Source organism: Nelumbo nucifera, chromosome 1 (assembly GCF_055504915.1).
Source record: "Nelumbo nucifera cultivar China Antique chromosome 1, China Antique-T2T, whole genome shotgun sequence".
Lineage (NCBI taxonomy): Eukaryota > Viridiplantae > Streptophyta > Magnoliopsida > Proteales > Nelumbonaceae > Nelumbo > Nelumbo nucifera.
The window spans coordinates 47,710,617-47,723,837 of NC_142649.1; the positions used below are offsets into that span (position 1 = coordinate 47,710,617).

Below are 13,221 nucleotides of genomic sequence, written 5' to 3' on the forward strand. Positions count from 1 at the left end.
TGCTAACTAGCAACACATTACACCAATTACTATCAATAAAATCTTTAAAATAAGTGTTATTTTTACATGAAAACATAAAATTTGGACATTTAAACTAAGATTTCAATTATTCAATAAAGGAAATAAGCAATTAAACAACTAGATAGTAGATACTAATTAAATCGGGTACATTGGCCGATTTAATTAAGCAACTAGATAGTAATGAGACTAGCTCATTACTTGTCCGAGGCCAGAGATATTCTGAACACCATGACTGTAAATTTAATCTGGACTCCCAGAGAATTAAATACTACAGATGATGGCTTAGCTAAATCGGGTACCTTTAGGGAAATCATGTGCAGTGAAAGAATTCTGCCCCTGTATTGATCAAAAAAAAAAAAAAAAAAGAATTCTGCCCCTGTAATTTTCTCTTGTTGATTAGCTGTACCATGTACAGCTCCTCATGTACATGTCTTCTGTTTTTAATATAATCAGTTAACTTTTTCTCAAAAAAAAAAAGAAAAAGATAGTAGACACTAATACTAGCCAAAGCCAACTAACAAGTCTAGCATGGTAACTACACTAAAAGAACTAATAATTTAATTTCATAAATTCATACCTTTTAGATGATTGTTGAGTATCCTTTTTCTTACAACTCTGTCTTTAACAAGAAAATAAATTAAAAGAATCAGTAAGAATTCAAGCTTACCCTTAACAAATGGAAGAAGCATTACAACAAAGAATAAAAAGTTTCATAAGAATTCAGTTTCAATCCTTTAAATTTTCAAACACATACCTAGGTTGATGCTTGATAGTTTATGTCGGAAGTAGGAACCAATAAGATGAAACCATTAAAAAACATTATAGAAATGACAATACCAACTCATCTATTTATCTAAATTAAAAAGCATATAATGAAAAGTATAAATCGTCATTCATCTCCACAAAAAATAACAAAATATGAAGTTTAAATGTATCATAGACAATCCTTAAAGAAAACTCTCTATTCTCTAATTGATTTGAGTGTAAGAAATAAGAACAGAAGCCCCTCTATTGAATGCGCCAACATCATTAAGCACCAAATCAATATCTTCATCCCCTTCCTCGTCATCGTCATTGTCATCGTTATCATCATCTTCAACATCAATTTCTACTTCTTCACCTTTATTATCTTTCATTTCTTTGTCCCACATTGAGTCTTCTTCTTCTTAGACAACATTTTTGCCTTTATCTTGTCTATTAGACTCACCTCTCCCATGAACACCTCCACCTTTACCTCTACAGACTCTACTTGCACCCCCCCCCCCCCCCCCACCTGCACTTCCACGTCCATGTCCACTTCTCTTTGGCCTATTTGACCATTCAAGGATTTTGGATGCCCTTAATGCTTCATCAACTTCAATCCATGTAAGATCACACCCTTCATAAACCAAGTCATTTGAGGGTTCTTTCCTAATTAACCATTACTAATTTCATCAATGTCATCAAGCAAATAAGGGTTAAATTTCCTTGAGTTTGCACATCTTGTTATGGACCTCTTTCAAAGACGTTGATTGTATTGAACAAGCAAAATAGGAAAAATTATAAAAATAAAATATTTTAACTTCGATAATTTATTTTATCACAAAACCACCAATTACTTGCATGCTCAAAAGTGCTCCAATTAAGCTCACAAGTGGAAGAAGTGCATGTAAGACCAAATATGCATAACATAGTTGTCAAGGCGACAAGGTGCCCTTGGAGGCTCGCCTCGCCCAGTTGCCAAGCAGTTTTGTACACTGGGTTATAAAATACTTTTATATTTTTTATTTTTTGACATTAAAATTATAATGTAAACATTATTTAAAAAAATGGGTCCCCGAAAACACCTGTAAACATATCAGGACCCCAAAGATACATTACCATACACCCAATACGGGGTGTATCATATCGAAATTTTGATCCTTGATTGAACCCTCAAAAATTTCAAAACCTAAACCAATAAGCAAGGGAAGAACTTGAAATTTAGTCTAATCAACACATCTTCTTCTTCCACCTTTTCTTTTCTTTCCTATAACAAAAGTAGGGGTTTAGCCCCTATATTTTTTGAACTTTCTTTCCCTTGTTCCTTTTCTTCTCACGAAATATTGATTTTCTAGACTTAAACATGAAATTTATACTTCTCTTATGAAAATTATGAATAATTATTAAGGGAAGATGCTTATGGCACCTAGGGAACTACCCTAGGATATATGGTTTTACTTGAAAAAAATCCATCGCCTAGGTGACTAAGGTGACAAGGCGCCCCCCCTGTCGTCATCTTGGCGCCTTGAAAACTATGATGCATAGTGCAATATGCCTAAGGTATGGGGTGCAATGGTCATAGCTATGCCACCAATCAACTAAAAACAGTGAAAAAAATGAAATAAGACTATAAATTTTAAATAAGAAGAAAAAAAATATTTATAAATAAATATAAGTTTCAAGAGAGGAGAGCTTATATTACTTGGTTGCTTCGTTTCACGTTGCCTAATTGTCAATTCACTAGAGGAAGCACCACGAGCATGTTTATATACTCTTCCAATTGATGTGCGATCTTGTCATGAATTTCAATATCACTGACCATTCTCTCAATACAATCTAGAAAGCTCCAGCAAGGTGCAATGGATGTTGCTTCATATAAGTCCAAGCTTGTCAAAAATGTCTAAAATGAGCTTATACTCCCTTTCTTTCCCACTAAAATTTTCTTTTATTTTCTCCCTTGCTCATTCCATTGCATAATAAAAGTAACCCATGGCAGGTTTTTCATCACCATTAACCAACTGTAAAACCTCTACAATTGGTTGGGGTGTTGGGCAAACAAAAGAGCAACTCTTACATTTTTTCAAAATCCAACATCAAACATAGTGCTTGATGCTCTTGGTCCATCTAATTTGTAGCCATTTACTCTTGTTCCACACATCACCAACAAATAAATGCAAGGACTCCATAAAAGTATACAAACTTTATAAAGTAAGAAAAGAGGTGGTAAACTTTGTAATCGCACATCATACAAAATCTCTCCCATTTGTTTTTTCCTTGTTTGTGTAAGAAGAGGATGCCTATATATAAAGGCGGTTATCTGTCGCCCTAGCAATACAACTTTTTTGTAGAGCTCAATTCTCCTATGTCTTCCATGATGTGGTCTAAACAATTAGCAGCATAAGGAGTCCAAAATAAATTCATCCTCTTCATTCTTAAAAGATCACCTATAGCAATATAAGTAGAGTGGTCATCAATAATCACTTGCACCACATGTTCCTCTCCTATTTTCTCAAATAACTTATCAATCAACTTAAATAAAAAAGTTGCATTATGGACTTTTGATGCATCAACTGATTAAAAAAAATTGATCAAAGATCTTTGCCTTTTATTCGTCCATTCATCAAATATGATGGTACAACCATAAATCTTCCAAGAAGCTTCATACTCTTTGTACATTTTCTTTGTTTTTTCAACCTCCCATTTCAAGAGTTACTCTCACAACTCATGGTAACTTGGAGGCTTGTATCTAGACCCAAATTCTACAATTGCTTCAACCATAACTTTAAAACTTTTAAATTTCACTGTATTGAAAGGAATCCTGGCTTGATAAAACCATTTTTCCACCTATTCATTTTATTTTTTTTTTCCTTCATTCATTCAAGTGGCTTTCTATGCTTGTTGTACTAGTTGTCCTTTATGCCTCACTTTTACAACTTCTAAAGCTGATGTGCTCGTACCACTTGAAATGGAGACACCCACTTCTATAGATTGATTACTTTGATTGTTGAATTCCCTTTCAGATCAATTTGCTCTCATGCCCCACAATTATCTTCAATTGTGAAATCATCTAACGGTTTCTTCCTTTTATTCCTTTGCATTCTTGCATCTCCTTGGGCCTTGGCAGTACTTGTAGTACTTTTGGGGTATTTAGTAACATTCCCATATCCCCCAATCAAATATTGTTTTATCCATTTTATTCTTCCTTTAAAAACTTTACTACATACCAAAATGCATATTGCCATGTAGGCTCCTTCGATTGAGCTTTACGCCTGACATTTCCCTCTTCATTTGTCATTCTCTATTGAAAATAAAGCCAATCATCAAAGAAAATAGATTAAGAAACAAATAAAAAATGTAAAACTAGAAAATAATTAATCTATTCTAATCAATATAATTATTAACTAAATCCTATCCCTATTCCCTAGACCCTAATTTATTGGAAATCAAATATTTAGGAATTAGCCTAGGTAATATGCATTAGTATTACACAAATTAAATAACGAGTATGAGCAAATGAGCAATGACACTAAATTAACAAAAACAAATAGATAAATGCTAAATTAGAAAACAATTAATCTAATCAATAATTCGATATGACTATAAAAATTAAGTTTTAACTAAATCTTATTCAGTTATTCATATTTCCTAAATCCTAATATATTGGAAATCCATTAGGCTCAGTTTGGAAAGAGTACAAATACAAATATGTACTGTGCAAAAACATGAAAAATAATACAAAATACAAGGTTTTGCACTCTACATATTTGTATTTGTACTCCTTCCAAACTGAGCTTTATTCGTAAATAGGAATTATGCAAGAATTATGCAAATATTTCTACGCAAGCAATCAGTATACAAATAGAAATTAAACAAAAAATGTTAAATTCATATTTGTTCAAAGGAGAAGAAAGGGGGAAGAGCCCCTGTTTTTTGTTCAAAGGAGAAGAAACTGATTAAAGAAGAAGAACATGGTCTGGGGCCTGGGCAGATTGAAACTAAGAAAAAAATATAGAGGAAAACAAAGGGGGTCAGTTTTTAATTTGAAGAGAAGAAAAAGAAGGTTGGGTTGACTGGAAAGTTTGAAACTGAGAAGTAGAAGAAAAATGGTCTGCATCTGGGCAGAGTGAAGCTGAGAAGAATATAAGTTCATCTGAAGAGAAGGAAAAAAACAAAACCCATCTGTGATTCTGGGGTCTGAGTCTGGACCGGACTGAAGTTGAGATGAGTAAAAAAAATAAACATAACATACCTGGAATTTTTCTCCTTCTTCCTTCTCGTTCAATGTTCAGTTGAATGCAAGAAAAAACCTACAGCAAAAGAAAAATGGGATTTAAGTTATGTATTTTATTTGTATTATAAAATTATAATTTACTATGTAAGAGGGTGTATCTTAAAAGATAAAACAATCAATTGGATCCAAAAATCACCAGGACTTATTGCACTAGGTGCCTGACTTGTATTTAGGCACCTGCCTAGTTGCCTAGACGACTGCTTAAAACTCTGGACAAGCGCCTTATATTAAAATCTTCAGTCATCCGGGCAAGGCGACCTCTGGAAACTGCCTAGTCACCTAAGAGTCACCTTGACAACTATGATCTTAATAAAAAAAGGTTAACCTGTTTCAGTTGCATGGAACCACATACACCGCCTAAAAAAGTAAATAAATAAAAACGGAAAGAAGCCAACCACACAAGGTCACTTATGTGGAAAGAGAGATTGACAAAGTTCTCGGCTAGTATTAAACCTTCTTGACTTTTGAAGAAAATATTATGTTGTAAAGATTAAAAGACATGGTGATAGACTATGCATTTTTTTTTTCTTTTTCTCTTCTCTTCCTGCAGAGAGCCTGTGCAGCACCATTTTCCTAACTGTTAGGTCTGTAAGGTATAGTTTCCATCTTAGTTAATTATTGCTTGCTGGTGCCATGATGATTTTAGCTGTAAAATACATAATTGAGACTATTGGGTTGTTTTGATTTGACACATTAGATTTGAACAATCATAAAGGCTTTTTATAGAACAAAGAAATTAATAGTTCTATAGAGAATCTGTTGTTTCATTAAACACTTGTTTTAAAAATTTATTAAGACATTAATAGTAGTTAAACTGATTTTGTATGTGTTTTTGTGCAAATTATAATCATAGATCTGAATTTCAGTTTCGTCTAGTTTATTTTTGTGCTTTGTTAATTTCTATTCCTTTTCAAATTTCTCCTCTGAACAATATCATGCCAGTTCCCTGCCTAACACGTTCAACTTCTTCCTGCAGGTAGATAAAAGCCTATCATTCCTTAACAGTTATGTTCAGCAGTCCTTGGAAAAAGGAGCTCAGCCCTACATTCCTGAGAATGAGCGGTCTGGGATTCTGAACATCAGTAACTTTAGGAACCAAGACCAACATGAGTCTTCTGCCCATGGTCTAAGGTTTGAGGCATATGAACTTCCAAAACCTTCTATAACATTGAGAACTCCAGCTCCAGCTCCAGCTGTTTCATCCACAGAACTTGTTCCAATATCTGAGCCAACTTATCCTAAAGAAACCAACCAAGCTGCAAAACTGTCAACAGTCACTGATACAGGAGCAACAGAACTCAAGCTTCGACTTGAAGGGGTTCAAAAGAAATGGGGTAAACCAACTTACTCCACTCCTGTACCATCCACATCAAGCTCTAATTTGAAAACAACAAATGGGGTCAACCAACTTGGACAGGCAACACTAAGCTCTCACTCACGTGATGTATCTTATGACTCAAAGAGGCCACAGGCTGAAATTTCTCCTGAAAAGCAAAAACTTGCTGCTTCTTTATTTGGTGGATCCTCATCAAAACCCGATAAAAAACCACAATCTACTAGCCACAAGACTTCAAGACTTGGCAATCCTGCATCAGAGAAGCCACAGGTGGCAACTGCATCAGCCGCAACTACTGAACTTGCTCCGCAGAAGACAGCTCCTGTTCAAACCCCTCCACCAGACTTGCTTGATTTGGGTGAGCCAACTGTTGGGGATACCATTCCTTCCATTGATCCATTTAAACAATTGGAAGGACTTCTAGGACCACCAGATGTTTCTTCATCGACAAATTCTGGAACTGTTAGTGTCACTCAGCCCCCTGATCTTATGGCACTTTATGGGGATTCATCCTTGAGCGGTGTGAGCAGCAGTATTTCAAATTTGGTACCAACTAATTTGGATTCCATGAACCTTGTATCTAGCTCGTCTAGTGCAGCTGACCATGGAGGATCTAAGGTTGCACTTTCAGCATCATTGAAGAAGGGGCCAAACCCTCAAGATTCTTTGGAAAAGGATTCACTTGCGAGGCAGCTTGGTGTGACCCCATCGATTCAGAACCCCAACTTGTTTAGAGATTTGCTTGGCTAGAGCAGGTGATTCTGTGATGCAACATTTCAGGAATTGGAATTTAGAAGTTCAAGGGCAATCGACTCGTGATTGTGGCTGGCTTTTATTATTCAAGCTGGTTATTTGGAGAAAACAGTTATTGGGTCGATTGAGAGACAGTTATTGGGTCGATTGAGAGAAAACACCCGAGTCATTCACCTTTAGAGGCATGTGTCAAAGGCAGGCTTATTTGTATTGTTTAGGATTTATGTACTCTTTGTAGTAATACAATGACGGAGTGGTGTACATGGGTGCCTTTTTTGGTTCAATGAACTGAAATGGAACCATACTCCACTGGTTTTGTATGCACATTTTAGCGCATTAGGGATTTGAATACTCGGGAACAAAGGGTTTCTGGCAGGCAGACTTGCTTTACGTTGAGAATATTGAATCATTGGTTTTATTCTTATAATAAGGATTTATCTGTCTATGGAGAGTTCTATACCTCAGATTCGTCCTTCACATTGGTTGGATGTTTCTTCAGGAAATTGTCATTATTCTTGCTTTTGTAGGAAAGAATTTTCATTGGTAAATGCAAGGATTTTTTTTCTCCGTCTATCAATCTATCTATCCATATTACTGAAATAACCAATCATAAATTAATCCAACCAATTGTTGGTATTCCAACAGTTTGAGTGACAATTCTAGGACCTAAATCCCACCCCTTCTTTCGATAGCGTATTTTGTCCTATCTCTATACGGCTCTTCCATATTAGCCATTTACCGAACTGCACCATTCTCCATGTGTCGTCCACATCAGCATTCATGTGGTGGTTCAACCTTTGTGATTTATGCCCTCATCAATTGCTTAGCCACTTTTTGTCAAAAGTTGGGTTATAATATTAAAAGTAGGAAATAAATACAAAATATCTTACGATATTAAATAAGCCAGGAAAATCTATAGAAAAAACATCCCAAGTTTCAAAACCCCCAAAAAAAAGTCATCACAAACAAGAGCCCATGATAACCAAATTTTCCAAAATTTGAAACCTTATCAAAACTATCCTAAAGGACCTAAGACCCTAGATTTCTTTGGTACCATGTACCCATTATTTGGAGTATCTTTTCTTCATCATTTAAGTTAAATGAAAGATTTCCTTAAAGAATGATAATCAATGGGAATACAAAGCACTAACTTAATTTCCTTTGGTGTTTCTCTTGAGATAGAGAGCAAATCCAAGTAGTTGAGAAATATAGTGTTGCAAGATATGAATTAACAGGAACCCCTTTAAGACTTGCAAAAATAAATATTAAAAAAACTCTTTAAGAAAATAGCAAACAAAAAAATAATACTTCCTTTCTCAAAAAGGTTTTCTTTACAGTCATCTTATATGCAACCAAACATTGTCAAATAACAAATTTAGCATTTGTTTTCTTTCATTTTATATGTTACTAGTCAGGACCTGTGTGATATACATGGGCCGCGTTATACAAAATTAAAGTAGAAAGAACCTCAAAATAGATATTTAATAGTTTTCAGAATTCAGAATAACATTCTCTGTATTCAAAGTTTAGAAGAAAGAAAAGTTCACCAATACCAATAAACCTCTTAATGTAATTATTACACTTTTTAGATGTTCAGATGTCAGACTTCAGAGCAAATGAACAGGCCCTTAGACTATTGTATTTTAGAGAGAGAGAGAGAGAATTTTACTCATCCAAATTCCATTGTTTTATATTCAAATTCTAATTAATTGGTTAATTATCAAAAAATTGAAATTTGAAATTTAATAACCAAAATTAATAAAAATATTAAAAAATTAATAAAAATTAGTAGTTCATAAATTCAAAATTAGAATACATTTAAATTGTATTTAAAAGTAACTAAACTATTTGCATTCCACATAAAAATTAATTAAAATAATAAAACCAATAATGGCCCAATTAGAAATGTCATAAGAATCCTTTTATTAGGGATGACCATTTATAACTTAGCCCAACTCAGTTAGACCTACAAATTTCCAAGATTAAGTAGCTATTTTCTTTTAAGCTAGGTCTAGCTCGAATCTGCACTAAACACACATAACGCGGGCAATGGGGATGTTTTAGATCGGATCCAATTGCATCCCCATTTGGTTATGAAATCTGTAGATCCACATCCACATCCGATTATTATATCGTATTTTGGATCAGAACTGGATCTAATCCGCAACCATCTTGTTGTGTTGAAAATGACCAAAAGATTAAAAAAGTTCAAAAAACTAATTATTTTTAAAGTGTATATGCATAATAAATATAAAATATTAAATTTATCAACTATAAACTTTATATAAATTATACATAATATCTATATTTATACATAATTATACTACATATATGCATGACATATTTTTTTTGGTTCATTGGGCTACTCAATGGGGGTAGCCCATCCCCATAACTCCTTCGGTTTCAATATTAATAATGTATGTGTAGGTATACTCGATTTGGTCCATTCCAATTACAGATGTTACATGGACAACTTGGGCTGGTTGGGTCAAGTTGAGGATCAACCCAAGCCCAACCCAAAGTCTTAAACCTTGAACTTGTCTTAGATTAATGACTATAATAAAATAATATACAAATAGATAATATGAAAAAATTATCATATTATTTAGTAAATAGCAATAATTTATTATTTTTGTTAATAATAATAATATAATTAATCCAAATTACTAAATTACTAAATTATTTTTGTAACAAATTACTAAAACAAAGATTGATTATTTTGAACAACATTGCATTCCTTCCTTATAATAGTTACATTTTTTTGTTGTTTCACTTTCCCTTGATAAATCCCGTTCATCACTTGGATCTCTGCTAGTACTATATATATAAAGCAAGGTTGTACATGTCACATACCCTCCCCTTCTTCCATTCGCCTACCATGCTTTCTCTTTAAATCTCTCTCTAATACTGCGCAATCTGGCTGCTCCTAGCTGGTAGTGACTTAACTTCCAGTAGACGACGGATGTGGAGAATCTGCACAGAGAATCAGAGAACTAGGGGGTGCTCACCCGACGAGGTCACTCCGATGCTTAAGTCAGTACGTTAGAGCTGAGAGTAATTAAAGAGCAAGAAAGCTAGTAAGCAGTAAAATGTACATACCTTGGGCCCCGGGAGGGAGGCCTTTATATAATGGAGTCCTCGCGGGCTTTACGGAGTAGTTCTGTGCCATGATATAATCTGTTTCTGTGTTATGTGGAGATAACGTTATTAGTTGATAAGGCTAATCACTTCTGCCCGAATCGGACGGGGAGATAATGCTTAGTTGTTGCGAGAAGTGATCCCGTAGAATTCAGGAACTGTTGGAGTGACTTTCGGGATTATGTTGAGGGCAGATCGATATACCCAAGCTGGTTTCTACCTCGAACTGATGTTCTCGAGCTAAGGGTTGTATACCCCGAACTGAATTATGTACTGATGTTGCGACCTGGTACCGAAGTGCCCTTAGCTCGGGGTAGTGGAGTATTACTTTGTAGCGAGCTGGCTATGCCGAGTTGTCACCCATGTCGAGTCACGTCCACGTGTCCTCTTATTACAAGGTCGGGCCAAGTCACCCTCCAATTGCCCCCCACTCCTCGAGCCAGGGGTCCTGACCTGGTGTGGAGAGTTCACGACATGACGGATGGATTTGGCTTGAAGTCTAGGCCGTCTAGTCGGATAGTTCGTCGGTCGGACTAGTTCGCTGCTCGGCTCAATCATCGATAACTCGGATTGCGTACCATTTACGTGCGGACGTCATGCGACCTATAAACTCCGTGAATGCCAAAAAATGCGCTAAACTAATTTCAACCTCGGGGGTCGTGCAACTGGTTTTCTTGAGAGTCATTGGATCGCCTTGATCTTGACCGTTGATTCTCGGACATAGCAACTATAAATAGGGGGGACCCGAGACATTTTTCCTCGCCATAAGTTCACTAGCCTTCGCTTAGAGGTCGTGCTTAGACTCTTTAGCTCGGGTCTCCCAGTTTTCCATTTTCTCAGTTCGGTTGTTTTTTTGGGTGAGTCTCCCCTAGCTTCTTTTTCAATTTAGTTCAGTCCGTAGTTGTGGCGCAGTTTAGTTTTGATAGTCTTTTAGATAAGCCCGAGGAAGGTACCTCGGCTCAGGTCAGTCCTCCCGAGGTGGAGTCATCCTGGGAGGCACAAGAGGCCACAGATAACCCGGCGTCCACTTCTCATCGAGGTCAGGCGCCGGACAGGTTCGGCCCCTCGACGTTGACTGTGGATAGACTTAGGGCTTTAATAGGTCAATACCACCTCCCGGATGAGTACACATATAGTCTCCCCGTAAGTAACTTCCCTTGGGAACACGATCATAATGAGATTGTAATTTTCGAAGAGCAGCTCGTGGCTAGTCTTCGCTTACCTTTGCACCCTTTGATCATAGAGGTCCTGAATTTCTTCAACATCACTATAGACCAATTACACCCGAACTCAATCCGAAATGTAGTAGGGACCATCTCTCTTTTTTACGAGTACTATCTACCTCTCGACCTCGATATTTTTTCTTCTATCTTGTCTGTCAAGAAGAACTCTTGTGTCCTTCTCGAGCATAGGCAGACCTATTATCTGTCTCCTCGCCCGGGCTATAAACTTTTGCACGAACTACCCAATAGGATCCCGGCCTAGAAAACAAAGTTATTTCATAGTTTGTAATCCTGTAGGGTGGCCTTTCCCTACCCATTGGAGGGCTGCCATTCAGGACTCCGGTGTTAGGTTGGACCTGAAGACAAGGGAGACGCTATATTCTTAGGCAGAGCTTGGCTTCCATTGTAAGGATTACCTTGCCGAAGATAAGCTCGTGCAGGCCGGCTTGAGTCCTAGCAGGTCGTCTTGGTTTAAAATTGATATCTTATTTTAATAGCTGGTATTCTATTCTTGTCGATGTTGCTAACGCCAAGTTCTATCGCAGCTCCCATGAATCTCAACACGGACAAGCTTCTTGGGCGGATGAAAGGGAAGAAGAAGAAGCGAGCTACTAAAAGAGCTCGTACTGAGTCTCCAGAGCCCGCCATCCCTAAGCCCGAACAGCCCTCTAGCGCGCCTCTGGAGATTGACTTGGAGTCAGAGAAGGTCCCACTTTGTGTGCCTGAGACATCTTTGGGGCCTACCCCTGCGATGATTGTTGCTTCTTCGGGGAGCGGAGAAGCAGTTTGGAGTATCCTGACTCCGCAATGCAGCCTCCAAAAGAGCAAAGGAGCTGTGTATTCTGAGGAAGTCACGAGCTGGGCTGAACTAACACCTGCTCAACTTGGGGCTTGGGCAGCTACCCACTGCATGGTGGTAAGTCTTGTTTTACTTTGATTTTTGTATTTGTGGCTTTGCTGGTACTAATCTATACTCTTGGCAGGTGAACTCCGCCGTGCACGCCTTGACTTACCAGTCCAGGCAGCACTTGAAGCGGGCTCTAGCTATTGAGAATTCATCTCGTGAGGCTCATACTGAGCTGAATTTAGCTCATGACAAGATCGGTCAACTAGAGAACCACGCGCAAGCTCAGGAAGATCTTATCACGTCACTGATGTCGGAGAAGGCGGATCTAAAGCGCTAGGTGGAGAACCTTGAGGTTGACATCAAGGAGCGAACTGAAATTCTTCTCAAGGCCATGGAGGAAGCCAAGGTCAAGGCCATCGAGGATTATAAGAGCTCGGAGGAGTTCGAGGGAGAGCTGATTGAGGCCGGATCGGAGGGCTACTGTAAAGGCTTCAAGCTCAGTCGGTGGCTGACCAAGCGCGAGTTCCCACAGCTCAATATGAGTGCCATCACTACTTCGTGGATCACAAAAGAGATGGCCCTTGAAGCCATTGGAGACCCGAACTCCGAAGCGGAGAGCGATGATGAGCTACTCGACACTGAAGAAGCCGGTGCTACCAACAAGGTTGGTTCCTCCGCCGAGATTTCGGGCAAGGGTGATGAGTGCACTGAGTAATTCTTTATACTCCAAGCCTGCGAGCTTAGCATCTGTTCCTTTTCTCTCCCCTTTTTTAATGAACTCTTTATAATGAAATACACTTTTTTGCTAAGTGTTGTGCAATTAATCTTTACTGACCATAGTGATTTTTTCCCCGAACTATTGTGCTATCGA

The 13,221-nt window shown here is 37.4% G+C and overlaps 1 protein-coding gene across 1 annotated transcript in view; it reads left to right on the forward strand.

The window, feature by feature from the left end:
- The window catches only part of LOC104590425 (Adaptin family protein), a 75,737-nt gene extending 68,138 nt beyond the window's left edge, over nucleotides 1-7,599 (forward strand). Inside the window, exon 11 of the mRNA XM_010249092.3 lies at nucleotides 6,030-7,599. Coding sequence (XP_010247394.1) covers nucleotides 6,030-7,139 — 1,110 coding nt within the window. The 3' untranslated portion in view covers nucleotides 7,140-7,599. The remainder of the gene's footprint in view (nucleotides 1-6,029) is intronic.
- Nucleotides 7,600-13,221: the final 5,622 nt, after the last annotated feature.